The following is an 18020-nucleotide window of genomic DNA, read 5'->3' on the forward strand; positions in this document are numbered from 1 at the left end:
GTATTCGTAGACGAATTGCGTTTATCTCGTAAAACTATGTGTGAAACCCCCCCCGTCGGTCGATACAGTTGGTAGCATCTGTTGCCGCTGTGTGTTGCTCTCCTTCCTGAAAGACACTTGCGTTGGAGCCGCTGATGTCGCCGCTAAGAAGCTGGTGAGTTGAGGCTTTTGCTTTTTCTCCTCCGTTTTTATCCACGGCTGCTATAAAGTACTGTCACATTAAGTTACCTTTATCTCTCACACACCACCCCTGAATACGCCTTTGTCATACGTGGCTTATTTAACTAGTGTTATGCCTCTTTTGTGTGCCTGCCTCCTCTCATCTTCCCTCTGTTGGTCGGCGGTGTCGTGGTCCTTGTCGGTTATGTTTACAAATCCAGCTAGCATGCAAAGTGGATAAAACCGGTTAAATAGTGTGTATGCTAAGCTACATGTGCTAGCCTGGTAGTTTGTGGTACATGCTAAGAATGAAAAAGCTCAGTCCGGGCTGTTGAAACCTGCCTCATGAGGGAAATTGAAAGGGAGGCTTGTTAACACCGGGGAGGAGGTTAGACAGCAGCGGAGACAATAATGCTGCAGGTGTTTGCCTGTTGGTTCCTTAGGTGGCTGGTGCAGACAGCAGTAGAAATTAAAACACTCCTCTTAAAAAGCCAGGAAAGAGATGTAGCAAAGTGTAATTTGATTAAAGCCTGAATATTATCATAGGGTGTTTCCTCAGGTGAGAGGGAAGCTGATAAAGTGAAAGCAAGTTGCAGCTGTTCTCGTGTGACAGCTGTATTAAATTACATTATAATGGAGTTAAATACTACTGCTAAATTACTAAAGGGGACATTTTGGAAGTTCTGTCCACAATCACCATTTATTGTTCTTTTTAAACCGATTTGATTGACAATCTCTAAATAAATCTGTTTTCAAATAAAACAGTTATTAACTGCTGGTTGTTTACTCGGTTGATGGATTAGTTGTTTGGGCTTGTTCAAATTGCAAGATTTGTTTTTCAGTCCTTCACACAAAGACATACCATGTATTGTCATGAGAGATTGGGGGGGAAAAAAGCAAATATCCAAATTTGTGAAACTGGAAATTGTGATGCTTTGCAAATTTCTGCTCAAAATCAATTCATTTTCTGTTCTGCTCAACTAATTGTTGCAGCTGTAGTTTCAAACCAATGTTCAGCCAGTGTTAACAGTGTGAAATGAGATCCAGTTATGACAGCTCACTGGATGTTCTTATGAGCAAGATTAAATATTAAATAGGTTCTTATTGGTCATTTGGTTAATGTGTGACCAGAAGAAAAATGAAACTGCTTCTGTGAGTGATTTCTTTGTCATAAATGCATTAGAGAATGCTATTCTCTGTTTAGGATGTGACGCATGTTATTGTTGCTTATTGTCTGGTGTTTATTGTTTCTCAACAGAGACAATACCGTGAAATCCCAAGATTCCCGAAGATCTTGTCGATGAACTCCCACATGCAGTGAACCCTTCTCTTACAGGTTAAACCACACATACACAGCTTCAGAACATTGCCCTCTTAGATGCCTCTCAGTCTCTGCTTTTGCAAATGGCTTGCTGTCTGAAGGACGAGCTCCTCTGTTCCATTTGCCTAAGCATATACCAAGACCCCGTAAGCTTTGGCTGCGAGCACTACTTCTGCAGAAAGTGCATCACCGAGCACTGGAGCAGGCAAGAGCCTCACGGAACACGGGACTGTCCCGAGTGCCGGAGGACCTTCACCGATCCACTCCTTTCACCAAGTCTCAAGTTGTCCAACATTGTGGAGCGCTATTCTGCCTTCCCACTTGACGCCATCCTTAACGCTCAGAGGAGCTCCTACCCTTGCAAGGACCACGAGAAAGTCAAGCTCTTCTGCCTCACGGACAAAAGTCTGGTCTGCTTCTTCTGTGACGAGCCGGCGCTGCACGAGCAGCACCAAGTGACCACCATTGACGAAGCTTACGAGGAGATACAGGTCAGTTATAGCACACACACTCTGACAGCTCATTAGTCAGAGCGAGGCTGACATTTTCTTAAAACCCATCAGCACTCTGCATCACGTTCAGGAAGTTGCACTCAGTCACCCCATGTGAGCTGCACAGACAGTTCAGCAGTAAATCCTTTGCTGCCACAGAGCAGCTCCATTAAAGCAGTTTGGGGATTTCTTTCTTTGCTCATGAGTACATCAGGTACAATAGGTGCTGAGGAATGAGACCTATCCGATTTGCTTTTCGCAGATGTCCCCAGGGTTCACTGACCTCAGATCATAATGAGATTCCAGTTTATAGCTCTCGTTATGATCAGAGGTCAATGGATTCATCTCTTTGGTGCCCACAGAAGTCGGTAAAAAGATGTTTAGGTATGCAGCCCCTGCTGCCCAAAATGACTTGCAAAAGAACTTGAAACTGAAGGACGGAGTTATCTTAAGTGAATTCAAGGGAATTATATGCATCAAAGATTTTGATGTTAATGGAAACTTAGTACGTTTAACTTCTGAACTTTGGAATTTTTTAATAAATGTGTGTTGTTTGCTTGGGGAAACTTTTATACAGTATGGATGGGTATATTTGCCGTATTTGTGTGCTTTGTTTGCACCTTCATGCCATACAGCTGCTTTGGTCAGGTCTCACTGTAAAGTAAAGTCTGGAATCTTACATGGTGAAATAAAGGTTAAATCACCTGGCTGATCTGTGAGTTCAGTTGTGTATCATTCCCTCTTAGGCAAACAGGTTTATTTTATACAGGAATAAATGTCACACTTGCTTTTTATAGTCATAAAACTAGATAAAAAAATAAATAGAAACTGTAGATCCTTAAAAATTTTCAGGAAAAGCACAACAACCTACACATGCTAGGATATTAGTGATGTGCCGTATTTTACTGTTGAATGTCACAGGATGACGTGCAGTAGTCCTGTGTTACATGTGAAACCCTTTCTCTTTTTCACAACATCTCTTGTCATCTCTAAACTTTCAACTTGTCCCCACAGTACTTAAAAATTTACGGAAATTTGGTTTGTTTGAGAGCAGGGATCTTGACTCAGCAAGGGATTATATTTAAATGTACAAGCAGATGCAAAGCCTTTGTTGACATAAATTTTAAAAAAACAACTGCTGAATGTCTCAATGATTAATTATATTTTAGATTCAGGATACTTACCAGTAATTGGCAGTAACTGTGAAGATATGAACTTCCATACAGATCTTCTGCTAATGTACCCCATGTGTTTACTCTGAGTCATGTTTTCCACATTAACAGGAATAGTTCAGTGTTTGCTTTCCGCTTGCTGTTTGGATAATTCCATTCCCACAGAGCCAAAATCCAATAACTGTGAAACAAAGCTCCTAATCCTGTTCCTTCTTTGCTCCAGTATGCATAGCAACACATTCCAGTCTACTATTATGCAGTCTGTCTCAATTCTCATGTCTACACTATGTAACATACACATTTGGTTTTCTATTTTCTTGGCAGACAGCCCAGTGAAGCTTTTGATAAGGAACTGATGGTTAACACTCAGCTGTGCGGTTTTTAAGGGTTTACACTCTTATTGCAGCTCAGATCAACACTCTGACACATTTGGATGTCATGCTAATGAAATCTGTGCCTTTGTTTTCACAGATTTAACTATTAATAACAATGAATTTGATGTTATGCTAAAATTTTAGCTGTGTGTTTGTATTTGATAGCAACTTCAAGTGTAACTTCGCTGTACCTGCATCAGTGAGATGGTCTCAAATGTTGAATATTCTTGACGCTAACCTCTTGTACTTAGTTGACAGCACATCATTTACAAGAATAAAGTAATTGTGCCCCGGTGCTCGGAATCATTGAGCAGGTATGCAGACTGCGACTTAATTAACAACTCTATCTAATGGAGAAATAGTAAGACAGAATTGATGAATAACAGACATTGTCAGTTACTTCTGAATCGAAATATGAAAATGGACACATATTTTTCAGTATTGCGTTATATAATAATTTACCAGCACACTTAGCAATTCAGAGGGAGATTCAGGTGTGTAATGTTGGTAGCAGCTAATGTGTCCTCAAGCCACTTACCTGATGCAGAGATGAGGAGCGAGCTATATAGCACTGGTAAGTTCCCTTCTTTCTAGCTTCACACCCTCATATTTTTTTACATTTTTCAAACCGTCTTCAGCTCTAACCAACTCTGACTCAAGTGACATCGCTTCTGGAAATTTATTAGACTTTGCTCAGCTCCCTCTGGTGCCACAAGTGGATTTTTTTTTCCACATGCCTCAAGACCTGCAAGCTGACTTTGATGTGGAGTTCCCCTTTAACTGCAAAACTGTTTTAATTGGATTATAACTATACCACTGAGGTGCTTATAAAGAGTAAATTAAAGATTTAAATATGGAATTAACAAGTACAGTTAATTCAATTAAATACACATGTAAACACAGGCAGTTTGTGGGTAATAAAGAACTACAGTTGTTCCCGCCTGTGTTCTGCATCTATTATAATTGAAAACACTGTGGAAATCAACGCTGTCCTCAATTTCCAATCAGGCCTTGTGCTGGAAGCTTGAGAAAGGTCAAAACTGTGTAATCTTGAAGCAGAAGTAATTAGGCCCAGCAAAGATGTTTCTGTTTTCTTGGACACCAGCTTGTCCCTCTGCTTGGGACTCTTTTCAAGGCGGCGATCTGGCATTTTGTATTCTGGCAGGAGCCTTGGAGGCTTCCCAGATCCACAGTACTGAAAGCGAGTATGAGTACACAGTGGCCCCATCAGAAACAGCCATGTCCCATGATGAGCTTGGCATAGTCGCCTTTTTAGATCTACAAGTGGGGTGGTGTGTTACATAACGTCTCATCCCTACCAGACAAACAAACATCACAGCGAGGCACCAGATGGTGTTACAATTATTTTCTGTCAGGTTCGTTTGAGATCACAAAATATATTTTGTGAAGAATATGTATACTGTAACTGAACTTAAAAATTCTTAATTAATCATTATGTGAGAAGGAGCATATGTAAGCAATAGCCTGTGACATTAGGCAACTTACAAGTCTTCCTATTATTTCGTTTTTGTTTCCAGTGAGCAGACGGGGGCTTTGTGTCAAATAGAAACAAATGTGTGCGAGTGTCGCCTGCAGGCATAAACTTCACTTTTAGCATGAGACTCGACAGTGCTTAACTAAATGCCAAAACAACATGGTGAGGATGTGTTAAAGTGCAGCAGCAGCAGCAATCAGCAGCAGTGTTTTGACTATCTGGGCCAGAGGGGTACATGTCGTGCCAGCTTGGTCGCCTCTTTAAAATGAACCTTAGAGTTTTTGTATGGTGGGAAAGTTTGTCGATGAGGGGAAAAGGATTTACTAGGTCGAGAGCCAAAGCTTGGCCTCTGTGTTGAATTGTTAAAAGATTTGGCACATTGAATTCCGGACTGGCTTTAACTGTGTCTTCCTCTGTAGCATTCTTGTTTGCCATTTGTTTGGAGGTTATAGCTCGTCATCTTTAAATTTTTACAGAGATGTGGCTCTTCGGTGAGAGAGTGAAAGGAGAACATCTTGGTTTGGGTAAAATTGGCAAATATTCTGCAGATTTAGTTTTTTGAGGAAACAAACTGGAAACCACACTGATGCTGTCAGAATAATAATGGTTCCCAATTACTGTCTATTTTCACAGCATTGTTTTTGTTTGTCATCCTCTCACCCTGTCTAGAGGAGCACGTTGGCACCAACATGTTCTCCATCGCCTTCAGTTTTCTGTAAACAGAACAACACGTGATTAGTGTGTTTTCACAATCAATGGTACAAGGATGACAAAAGCAAATTTCAACAGTTAAAGCTGACGCTCAGACTATAATGTTTGGACCAACGCCTACAGTGGCTCAATATGATGAAATATAGAAGCATAAAAACATAGTCAGTCGTAACCTAGGGCTGCTGCGTGACTGCTGTATTGTTTCTTCTGAGGTTACTCTGGCAAAATAGATCTGGATCTCAGTGAGACTTGGAGAATAAATAAACCTCAGTTTTGGAAATGAGGATCACTCAACATGTAAATAGGTATTTTTTAGTGTGTTTGCACATTACAATACATGTCAGTTTTCAAAGCCAGTGATTTAATTAGATAACAAAAGTTTTCAGGCACAGTACCCTTCTGTTGTGCCGTGATGTAGCTGACTTCATTTTGGGCTGACAGTGTTTTTGAACGACCAGTGTCTATTGACACGAGCAGCCTTTGGTTAGTTTGCAGCAGGATATAATCTCCTTAGCCTGGCATGTCACTCCACTGACCTCAGGCCCTGAGTCTTGTTGCTGTGTTGAAAGCTTTACCTCCTGCTGATTTGCATCCTTTCCCCCGTAAACGCTTCTGTGGTCAGATCTGTGATGCACAAACGCATCCAGCACCAGACTATTGCATGGTGATGCACATACATCGAGCAAACATTGACCCAGCACATAATTGCTCACTTGCACATATTTCTCAACAGAAAGGACATTAAGTTAGGATCGAGGAGGATTTGTCTGCAGCTCTGACATTTGCTTCAGGGAGAAGAGATTTCACAGGGAACTAATGGATTCTGATTAAGAGGGGTTTTATTCCAGCAATCATATTGGATGGCGTGGAACACCATTTAAACCTAATGTACAAGAGCAAAAAGAGCTATTAATGCTAAATTATCTGAAACTTCCTCAGGACTAAATCATTAAACATAACCACAATCAGCAACAGAAATCTTCAGTTTTTTAATTCATGCCAAACAACTCATCATTTTAATCCTCTGGTATTTTGTTATGTTATATTTTGGCCTGTCAGTCTTACCTTGAACTCATTAAATGAGGTTAGAACCAAGAGGCAAGACATTCTTATCTACAGAGCCCTATTCTTTCAACCTGTGAAGTATGTGCTTAATCTTCAGAGAAATATTACTTTTATTTTTAGAAAACTTTGTTAAAGGTTATGAGATTGCAGTTCCTCCCCTTAGTCATGCTACGGTTAGAGTGTGGCGCCATCTTAAATAGAGGTTGGCTGGATTGTTGCAACCCTGATTGAAGTTGGACGAAGCTGTGCACTTATTTCCACAGTGCTGCGGCCTAAAGTTGGCAGTCAACTCCTGCGGAGGACAAAATGGAAGCCACAGCAGCCACTGTGCTTTAATTGTGATGATGGAGACTGTCAGTGGGCTGTGTGCAACCACAGTATTGCAGGACGAGACAGACTCTTCCTGCTGTCTACTTGCCCTAGGGATGTGTTTCTGCTCTACTTGACACTAGTGTAAGAGCAGATAAGAAGGGAAATCGACTGCAGCCCCTGGTTAGCCATGCATATTTGGGGATTTAACTTTGTTGCACAGACTATAGAGATTTCAGAATGTATATGCACGAAGAATAACAGTAGGCAGTTGTGCAGTGATGCTAGTGTCAGTTTAACTAAAGCCCACGCAGTAGAAGAATTAAATGATTACTGTGGTTTTGAATTACCCCCACAGACCTGTCACTCAGTATGTCCTGATGCACCTGTGAGCTGTCCTCCATTAACGTCATTCTTATGCCAAGCTATTATTTTCTTATCAGACCACAAACAGGGGGGTTAATCATGAAGACGTATTAGCATTTTCCTCGTCTGCCTCCGCTGTAAAGCAGGATTGTGTTTGAAAATGGAGAATGAGCACACCAGCCTTTGAAGTGTTCCTCCGGTGGTTTAGAAACAGGGCTGTCTCTCATTCTCCGACTGTCAGCGCCTGGCCGAGAGCTCTCTCTCTGAGCCTGCCATCACCACGCATGGCCGTGCTGCTGCAGTAATGAGTCAGGCAATTTCAAGGGCACCCACGGCTGCCATCTCCCCTGTGGCTCGCCTCAGTCTGCTTTCCTTTCCTCCAGCAGATCTCGCTCTCTCTGGTTTTTTTTTTCTGTGCTGTGCTGCCTTCTCATCCAGTAATCTTCTCATTTCTGAATTATGTGCTTTATTGAGGGCAGCATAACTGGCTTGGAGAGGAGCTCTTTTGAAGAAGCCAGTTCCCAGACCCCCCCCCACCCTGATAATTTCCAAACACGAGTTTGTCCAGCATGGTGCCCCTTCATGGTGGTGTTGCAGAGAGACTTCCTTCATGCAGAGGTGGAGCCATTGGGAGAGACAAAACAGTCGTGTTCCATTAGAGGAGTCCTGGCATAATATCCTCATCCAGAGAGAGGCGGTAGCTCGCGCTGCGTGTATTGCTGATACCACTGATGATGCTGGACGCAGGACAGAGCCAGGATGCGTGTTTACTTCAGCACACGCTGTTGTTAGATGAGCAGGTAAACAGCTGCATTGATTGGAAAAAGTGAGCCGGTGTGGTGTCCATCACGCACAACATTTGGTGTTTTTGAGATGATTACTTTGGCTCATGCTAAAGTTTAGAGAGTCAGATGTCTGTACATCTGTCGTGCATTAGAAGCGATCATGTACGGCTTCTGCAAAGAGAAGCTGATTTTGCAGTGTGCCATATGTTTTCTAGCAAGTAAAAATGTCTGTTTAGCACACGCAGAAAATATGCAGGTGAAAGCTGTTTAACAGCTAAGTGTTGTAGATGCAAAGAGACTAGGGCCTCGTTTCTTAAAAGTATGTTAAGGCGGAGATGATTGAAAAATGCATCTTATAAACCCTCTTAAACTTAACAGGTGTATCCCAAATCCCAGAAACTTCAGACACTCTTGCAAATGGTTGTAGATTAACAAGTACCTTCTGCCCCTTCATTGAAGTCAGTGGTCATCTTTGGAAAGTCCTGAGGAACCTCAGGTGACATTTGACCAAATGTTTTATTGTTTTTGTTCCCTCTGTGAATGTATTCTTTGTCATGATGACTGACATGATACAAACGTGGTAACATAGCAAAACAAGAAAACTAAACTCAAACACATACAATAATGTACTTCTATTTTAAATGTTTTTGTGTCTGTTTCACCCTTCTCCTTATCTGTTATATCGGTATTCATCTGCTAGCAGAAACGTGACTGTCCTGATAGTATGTGTTGAGTTTGTTTATTTGACTGACCGCGAGAAAAATGAGAAATTTCAAAAATCACAAGAGTCCAACACTGTGAGAAAAACAGTCACTGCGCTGCTAGTTTATTAGGCAGGCCTTTCTAGAAATATAGTAATACAAGAGAAAATAACAAATCCTGACTTCATGAATAATATAGTGTTCAGTTTTTGTTAAAAAAAAAAAAAGCTTTCTCATTTTGCATTATACTGTTTCAAATACTGTATCTGGTCTGTCCCATGAAAATGGGGGTGGAAAACAAAATCACAGTGAAGTTGAGTCAGCATTGGCACTCTCATGAAGGTGGGATTCATGACAGGATTGTAGTAAACATAGATAGCTACCAAATACACTGGCAGCTGAGTATATCTTTGCTTAGCAACAGTAAATTAAATTATACAAAATTAAAAATAGACTCTTCTCAGTAGAGATGTGTTCTGTCTGTGTGTTTCATATTCTGTGGAAATTCACAAACTCCCACATGTGCACTGTATCCTGATGATTCATTATAATAGAGCGCACTATATCTACTGTATGACATCAGTAGTTGTGCATGTACTGTTCAGCAAGTTAAACCTGCAGGAACTGGTCTGGTAGGCCAGAGAGTGAGAGGAAGACTCACTAAGGAGGGGAGATTTACTGGTCATCTTAGTGAATGAAAGGGGAAGTGCTGTCCTTTAAGTTTTGTGGCTTTAAGTGAGGCTTAATGCTGAGCCTCAGTCTCCTTAATGTGAGGCAAATCAGCAGGGAGAGCATCCTGCACACCAGTGACACCGCCATAAAGATTACATTAAATATAAAAGACCCGGCAGTGAAAGGGGTTGTATTAACGATTACTCTTTCTACAACTCCCTAGGAGCTGGAATAGGCTTTGAAAAGTGGTTGATATGAAATGAGTTTTATGAAGATGGTTTTGGGCAAAGACAATTGCAGATCTTGGTAAATTTTAAAAGTCCAGGAGTGATGTGTGATGGTGAAGGAGCTATTATTCAGACTTCTTTGCTTTTACTTTAGTTTCTGTCAGTTTGATATTTGGGTGGATGTGAACTGCTGTTCCCTGTGGCTGCAGCTATGAGACTCTAAGCCCTGCATTGATTAGCTGGGGAATTAAGACAGATTACAGGCCGTTGTTCTCGGGGGTCTGGGCAGGGCTGGACGAGGCCGTAATCTCTTGTAATTCTCTGTGTCCGTGATTTGCTGCAGATGATTTAATTAGACTTGCTGCTGATAGGAGTCCTCATTTTCAGCTCCCAATCAGTCAGACTCAGACCTGACCCCTTCCCTGAGCAAACCAATGCCTGTTTTGTTTAAACAAGAGAGTCAAGCTGTGTTTCTGTTTACTTACAAACCTGTGCTTCTCGTCACAGTCCACTCGCAGAAGGGCAGAAGAGGACTGATAGGCAGGAGAGGTGCTGGGAAAGCGTATTTCTGTGTGATTAAGTAAATGTTGTCAAATTAAGCAGTAGTAGATTTGTGTAATTATCTGAGTAACGAGAAGAAGCAGGTTAAAAAAAGCAGCTCTGGTTATTGTCTGTTGATCTTAAAGCACCTAATTGAAGTCAATAAAACTATAATGTCTTGGCAACCTGGGTTGATGTGTATGATAACTAATATCCAATTAGCAAGTTAAATACCCTCGCTCCTAATATGATAAAATATGTCCAATTGAACTTTCTATGGCCATGAGTTGTTAGACCTAGTACATTTGCTATAATTGCATTTAACAAGGTTCAGGCTGATCAGCGGTGCACAGCCAGCTGTTGTGTCTCTACTCATCTTCACTCAGCACATTAATGGTGGTTTCCTGCTCTAGCAGCTGTTTACAGTTTCGGCATTTAGCACATACTCTCATGCTCAATTACTTACAATAAGCGCAACTGTAAAGCAAATGAGCATTCCTAAGGCATTAAGAGCGTAAGCTGTCAAACAGTTTAAAGGGCTGTCAGAAGTTTTCCAGCTTTAATCAGGAGAAGTCAAGTCAGAACATCCGTCTTACCCACAGCCTCATCTGTTGAAGAAAACTCCTCTACTGGAGTCATTATGTAAGTTATGCAATCAAAGGCTCATTTCACCTTTGCTCATTTAGTTTTAGTGGTACTTTGAAAAATTAAAATTATAAATGTTAAATAATTAAAAAGAGATTAAGGCCTAATGAGAAGTTGAGGTATTGGTTGCATTGTTCACTTGTCTTTCAGAATATGTCCACAGTAGCCCAACTGGAAAACTGTTCCTTTCTCTTCATTTTGGTCTTTTTTTTTTTTTTTTTTTTTTATCAACAATAATACGCATAACTAGACACCCAAAATCGAGGCTTTTTGAAACTCTCCAAAGTGAATAACTCCAGAACCACGAATTTCATTATGAATAAGAAAAACTGACCTCTGACTGACCTGATTGCGGACTTGTGCAACTAAAATGAACTGTGTGTCAACTCTGATCTGCTCATTATAAATGTTAATCTCCGTGATGGCAGGAGGACAAAGGTGTTGTCATGAGGGAATCTTAAGATTTCATCACAGAGAGCAGGAATAGACTAAACAGAGGTTAACCTGACTAACTCGGCTGTTCCAGATGTTCAAGCACAGTGCTGTTGTTTGCTGACCGGAACAGAAGAAAGAAGAAAATCTTTGGATGCTTTTGTGTTTTTCAGCCACGAACACGTAGACGAAGATCGTCTACAAAAGCCAGTTGAAAATGCAAGTGTGGGCGAATGTGGATTTCACATTTAATCAGTGTTTTCAAAATTACCCAGCTTAACATGGAGGCAGTCAGCCTATGTTAGTGAGTGTTAGTGTTGTTGATTTCTCCACTGTATGCACTAAAAGATGAGCCTTAGCAAAGAGGCTGTAAGCTTTATACCTTCTAGTTCTTTCTTTTTGAAAGGATAAACGAACAGTATTTTCTAATAAAATGACAAATGCATCATTCTGCAATTACAGCTTTCATGAATGTCGTCAGAGGCGAACAATAAAAGGTTTTTTGTTCTTTGTATTCATAATCCAGTACACACATTCAGCCGAGTGTACGAACTGAGACTGCATTGTTTTTCGACATTTGTGAAGACAAAAGAAGCAAATGAGCTTTAAAAAGGTGTGTGACTTTACACTTCTCTATGTATCGAAGTGTATTTATTAATCATTTACTTAGAATTCTTTATTTTAAATGTATTTTATTCTCACGTCACACTGAGCTATACACAGTCTTGAATTCTCAACAGTCAGGAGACTCATTTTAAATAAATTCAGTATATACAGTTTTGTTTGCCCAATGAAGACCTGTGTGGGTTGAAACTGGTCATCGTTGCACTATTATTGTATACATGAACTATAAAGATATAAAATGCTTTTTCCCTACTTCACTGAAATTAGTTTTTTTATTTCTTCTCTTCTTTTTTATATACGATCCAGGCTACAATATGTGGATTATTGGAAGTCATTCTATCAGCAGACTTACAGCTATGCAGACCTGACTAGAGGCTGCTCTTATAATTCATACAACTGTGTTGCCACTGTCTGCAGAAACAGTTATTATACAGTGTGACCTGACAAAAGAGGCATATATCCCAAATATTTATTTGATGTCAGCGGCCTGAGTGAAAGAGAAGCAGGCACACACTTAATCTGGTCAGATAGAGCTGTTGGCGAGCCGCAGCCTTCATAGTTCATACACACCAGCTACAGCAGAATTGCTTCCAGCTGCACCCGTGCTGCTAAGATGAATTAGAGGCATACAAATGTGCTTGTTATCCATGCCGCGTGGCAATGGCTGGCATGCAACCACATCATGTTTTTTTCACAAGGTGATTTGTGCGCCTGACACATACGACATGGTTTTATATTAACACCATGCTGACTATTAGAGGTCTGACTAATCCTAAGAAGCTTTTTCTAAAAGGTGACACAAGCTTGCATTGGGTTGTAGTGAAAATTCGCTGGCAGTGAAACATATCCAGGGGTCATTTTCAGGGTGTGTTTACTCAGTGTGACCAAAGAGTGAAGTCATTCTGCAGTAGAAAAGAGATAATATTGTTAGCAGGGAATGCAGCTCCTCAGAGGAGTGTTGCTGTGCCTGCATTTGAGCTGGGTTTCTGTGTGTTTGGTGTCTGCAGGTGGAGCTTTAAAATGCATCTGTGGAAACCTGCTGAAATTTTGCAGCATAAACAGTTCACATGCTAAAACAGTGTAAGTTATCTTTGAAGTGAGGGTCAAAATGTAGCGATTTTAGGAAAAAAATAATTTGTCAGAGAGAGTTTTCAGTGTCACAAACATGTCTGTCTTTTAACCTGCTAGATTCTTATAGATGGTACTGATACTGGTACTGACTGATAGATATTGGAAGTGCTAATCTTCCACAGGTTGTTTTCGTCACAATAACTATATATATATATATATATATACAATAACTAATAATATGTGTACTACAGACTATCAGCTACAGCTCAACAAGATTGCAAATATATCGTATGTACAAACCTGTTAAACCAAGCATTGGTATTACCTTGGATTGAAGTGGTGCAGTTACAGTAGCACAAGCTGTCTGTGTTGTTGGAACTCACATGCATTTAGTTGGTGATAGAAAAAAATAAAAAATCTGAAATATGTTTTTATGCCTTTGTTCTAGACTCCTGATATTGCAGCCAATAGAACACAGACCACAAAATGTATTAATCTATTGGTGGTTTTCACAGAAAATGTAAATTTCACTTTGATTTAGGCTAAAACATGAGTGATTTTCTCAATTTCTTTCCTAACTGACAGTGTAGTGCACTTCTTGAGTATCATGATTAGATGTATGAAGTTTAAGGGCTTTAATGCAAAGCTGTCGTATTCGCAATATACATCAGGCATCGAGTACCCTCCACCATTAACAATTTTCTACTAGGATTCCTCTCTTGCCCTGTTTTCAACATCTCTTTTTACTGTAGTGTTTATACTCCTCGTAGCTCTCCAATGTAAGAACCCAGTCCACTTCACTGAAATAGGCGGCATGTGATCAGTCCATTTTGTGCTGAAGAAGAGTCAAATAACACATCAGATGCCCCCTTTTGAATAAACTGATTAAGAAGACCTGGGTTAACAGTGGTCGTCTTCATTTGGCCCTGTGCAGGCTCCCATTAAAAAGGGTGACTGGCTTAATAAAGAAAGCTGAAAGTGATACCTGTTATCTCGATTGGGGTTTTAGTTATACCCCTCGGGTCCATCCATCTTTTAGCTACACGTGCAGAGGGATGACGACCACACATTTGGGCAAAAGGTGCATTAGGTGTAACAGATATATTTTTCCCTGCAGGTTACACCCTTGACAGGCTACCAGTCAGTCACTGGACACATAGGAACACACAATAATCCACGCTCGTATTCATACCTGTAGGCAAGTTGGGGACACCAGTTAATCCGACCTGCATGGCTTTGGGCTGGAGCAGGAAACCAGAGCACCTCGAGAACATGCAAACTCCCAGGGTCGCTTTCAGGATATAGTTTCATTCGTATTCATAAAAGTCACCAATTCTCTCTTCTAAAGTTATCTTTCTCCAACTTTTTAGTGTGGTCTCTGTTCACAGTGACCCCCTGAACCCGACCGTAGACTCATCTCAACCAGTAATGCTCTGGTCCTTTCAGAAATTCTGTTACGTAAAGTAAATCAACTGCTTTTTAAAATGAGCCATTATTAATTTAAAGTATGGATGTGAAATGCACTACATACTTTTGAGAGAGGCTTTGTTCAGAGGCTGAACTTTTGACATTCGTAAAAATGCCAGTGGGATTTTAAATGAGGTTTTCTTCTTTCTCAAACAGAACATGGGTGTTCTGGTTTCAGTTTGACTCTCTACGCAGAAAAATGTAATAATCTGAATAGGTCTGGAAAGTTTTAGTTTGGTCTCTGCACAACCAGCTGGAGTTTCCAAACATAGCAACTCATACCAGTATTACTAATGATCCTTTTCTTTGGAAGTAATTATTGAAGTCAGTGATTCATGTGAAGAGCTTTTGGGTTGTTTTGGATTTTGATCTCACAGGCCTAAAGGAAATGCATTTTTCATATGATAATGTGTTTTTTTTTCTTTCCTCAGTTGCCTGCTGAGATGATATATAGCCCTCTCTGAGACTAGCATCTTGCTCCTGACTGATTTGATTGATAGTTCTTAAGAGAGTGCCTGAAACTGGTTGCTGCAGTGAGAATTATTCAGACATTTCTTATTAGGCTTACAAGCATTTAAACTGTCTGTCAAATAAATTTCCAGCTACAGCATTGAAAAAAATGTGTACATCTTTTACTTTTTATTTAAATTTCTGAATAGATGTTCGTCCAGCTCAGCAGTCAGGATTATACGAGCCCTAAAAGGTGAAGCACTGAGTGGCTTCTGTCAAGCTGGTGAGTGACTTTATGCAAGCAGCAGACTCGCTCTTATCGGTCAACACCTCTCAGATTTCCACTCTAATGCCAGCAGCAGCCCCCTTGTTCCTCTTTAATGGCTTGTCCCACACTGTGTAGATTATCAAACTTAACATGGATGGCTCTGAGATCTGTTTGTCTTTCTTGTAACCCTCAGACTTCCACTTACTTTGCTGCCTCGGTGCTACCACACACCTCCCTCAGCTTAGTGTTCAGACTCTGTAGACCTTTGTCAGCAATTCGAGTATCATGAATATTTTTCATTTGAAGGATAAATATATTAGAACTGACTAGCAATGTTGTGTTTCTTTTTTTCCCTAGCTACTCATGTTTGGGGTAATACATTTGCATACTCTGTGCCCTTGCTCGTTCCAGGAAGTGGAGCAGCAGCCTCTGAGCATTCATCATTTACATGACGTGCCCTATATTCAGAGGACTGGCGGAGGCTGCCAGCATCAGTGCTGCTACCCAGCTCACTGCTTGTATTGGATGCTGCCAGGAAAATGGAAAGAGTAGATGAGGGGGTCATTTGTGATCAGACTCAGGATCACAGCCAATATGATTAGATCTTTTTTATGTAGATGCTTCTATGAAACAGTAAACAAGAGTACTAAAATTGCATTACTAGAGGGTAGCATAGCCTGATAATAAATGTATCATTATTCCTCTTGACACGTTTTAGTTGTCAGATGAATTAAGTAAAAATGCCACGAAACAATAAAAGTAACTGTTGAACATTTAGTTAATTAGAAAAAGTAGATAGCTGAATATTGAAGTCAACTGAAGTAAAAATGTTTCTGAATTCAACTGATACAATTTAAAGATTTTTTGCTTATTTTGTCGTTTGGGACTCAGATTCACCTTGAGACACTGCATTTGTGTAGCACTTTATAGTAACTGATGTTTGTAGACTATTCTCTTCGACCTGCAACAGCTATTTTCTATGGCCTGTTAATTGTATGTTCTTTTGCCAATCAATCAATCAATCAAGTCATTTTTTATATATATATGTAAAATGGCAGAAAACAGTTTAAAAGTCCAGATACAGAGCCCAAAGTGATGCTTTTGAGTGGCCAGAACCCAAATTTGAGAAGCTAGAACCCGTCAAAATGTGGCATGTCTGCTTAAGTCGAGCAATAAGGCAATTATCAAATATACTAGCAATTAATTTTATTTCCAACAGCTAAATTGATCAATAGAAAGTATTTAAATGATCATCTATAAGCTGAAACTTGCTGCTTAACTGAAGTTTGAGCAGAACTATGAAATTGTTGCACACATACTCATTTACTGCACAGGGTGTTCTTGTCTCATGCAGCCTCTGTCTCAGTAGGACACATGTTGGAGGTGAATAGTGTGTCTCTGTCCTCCAGTCTTTGGAGACAGGCCTGCTCAGTCAGCTCAGCTGGCCTCTGCCTGCTCTGCTGGCTGAGCTCAGGCTGCAGGGACGCACTCGTCCCCCTGGAGAGGCTGCAGGCTCTGCTGATGCTACAGGAAACAAGGCTGTGGAATGTAAGGCACAGCTTGAGCTCAGTTTGATGCCTTGGAACAAATACACCAGAGTTTTCGGTCTGAGACAGCATTTTTGTTGTCCTGCTTTTTGTTTCTTTTCACAAGTTTCTGTCTGGGTTGCCGCCGGGTTCAGAGTGGGGGGTCACACAGCTGTCACACGAGACAAAGAGGTGATACATTTTTATGATTGGACACAAATCATTGAGCACACAGTTTCCACACAGCTCAAGTAAAGCAGCCATTATTAGCCGTCTCATGCTTGAAAATGATGACCTGCATAATAAAGAAATATTTTGAAAGGCTATGTGCTTACACAATGTGTCGTATTCCCAGAGGTCATTGGTCTGCATTTTGATATTGCACTAGCTGGCACTCTTAGAGAAGAACAGTACGTCAGAGATGTCAAAAATATTTTTAAAATCTCGCCCCTCAGAATACGCAGTCCATATCAGAGCGAGTATTTCTGTGATTGTGACATGAATAGTTGCTGTTTAGTTGTTGAGGTCTGCTGTTAGCTCTTTCACTGCAGCCTCTGTCAGTGTCTTCAGGCTGCATTCGCTTTAGCGTTGACTGCTGTGAAAAGGTCCTTCTCTCTGTGTGCCGAAAGGACCATGCACAGAGTCGTCGCTTGTCAGCATCAGAAACTCCTGATGAGATAGCCAGCCTGTCCTGATTTACACTTACAATTTAAAAAACACTTTTACTTGAGAATTTCTTGGCTCCTTTTCGTTTGCCGTTTTATCTTACTTTATGTTTGCTTTTGCTATGTTAACTTTCAGTAGAATGTAATGACATGAACTTCAGTGTTTCATATTTCTTCTTGCCATTTCCTTTTTTTCAGGTTCTTTCTCCAAGAGAATCAAAATTGTACATGCGTTCAAATTGGAGTGATTATTAGATATCATACACTTTGGCTGCTTTTGTAACTCTAGTTTGTGTTCTTCACCTCAGTCGGCTGACTGACTTTATGTCGGTATGTCTGTGGAGGCTGATCTTCATCCAGTGATACCAGGTCCAGAACAGACACTAGGAAACTAAACCTGTAGCAGCTTCCAGGCCTTGCTTGCTTTCTTTTGTGAGAGTTACTAATGTGTGTAAATTCATTTATTTTTAGTCTGTTTTTCATT

The 18020-nt window shown here is 40.5% G+C and overlaps 1 protein-coding gene across 1 annotated transcript in view; it reads left to right on the forward strand.

Annotated features, from left to right (window-relative positions):
* trim62.1 (tripartite motif containing 62, tandem duplicate 1) overlaps positions 1–18020 on the forward strand; it is a 33834-nt gene continuing 15814 nt past the window's right edge. Inside the window, exons 1-2 of the mRNA XM_023298121.3 lie at positions 1–154; positions 1418–1971. Of these exons, the coding sequence (XP_023153889.1) occupies positions 1564–1971 (408 nt within the window). The 5' untranslated portion in view covers positions 1–154; positions 1418–1563. The remainder of the gene's footprint in view (positions 155–1417; positions 1972–18020) is intronic.

This window comes from Amphiprion ocellaris, chromosome 5, assembly GCF_022539595.1.
Source record: "Amphiprion ocellaris isolate individual 3 ecotype Okinawa chromosome 5, ASM2253959v1, whole genome shotgun sequence".
NCBI classification, from domain to species: domain Eukaryota; kingdom Metazoa; phylum Chordata; class Actinopteri; family Pomacentridae; genus Amphiprion; species Amphiprion ocellaris.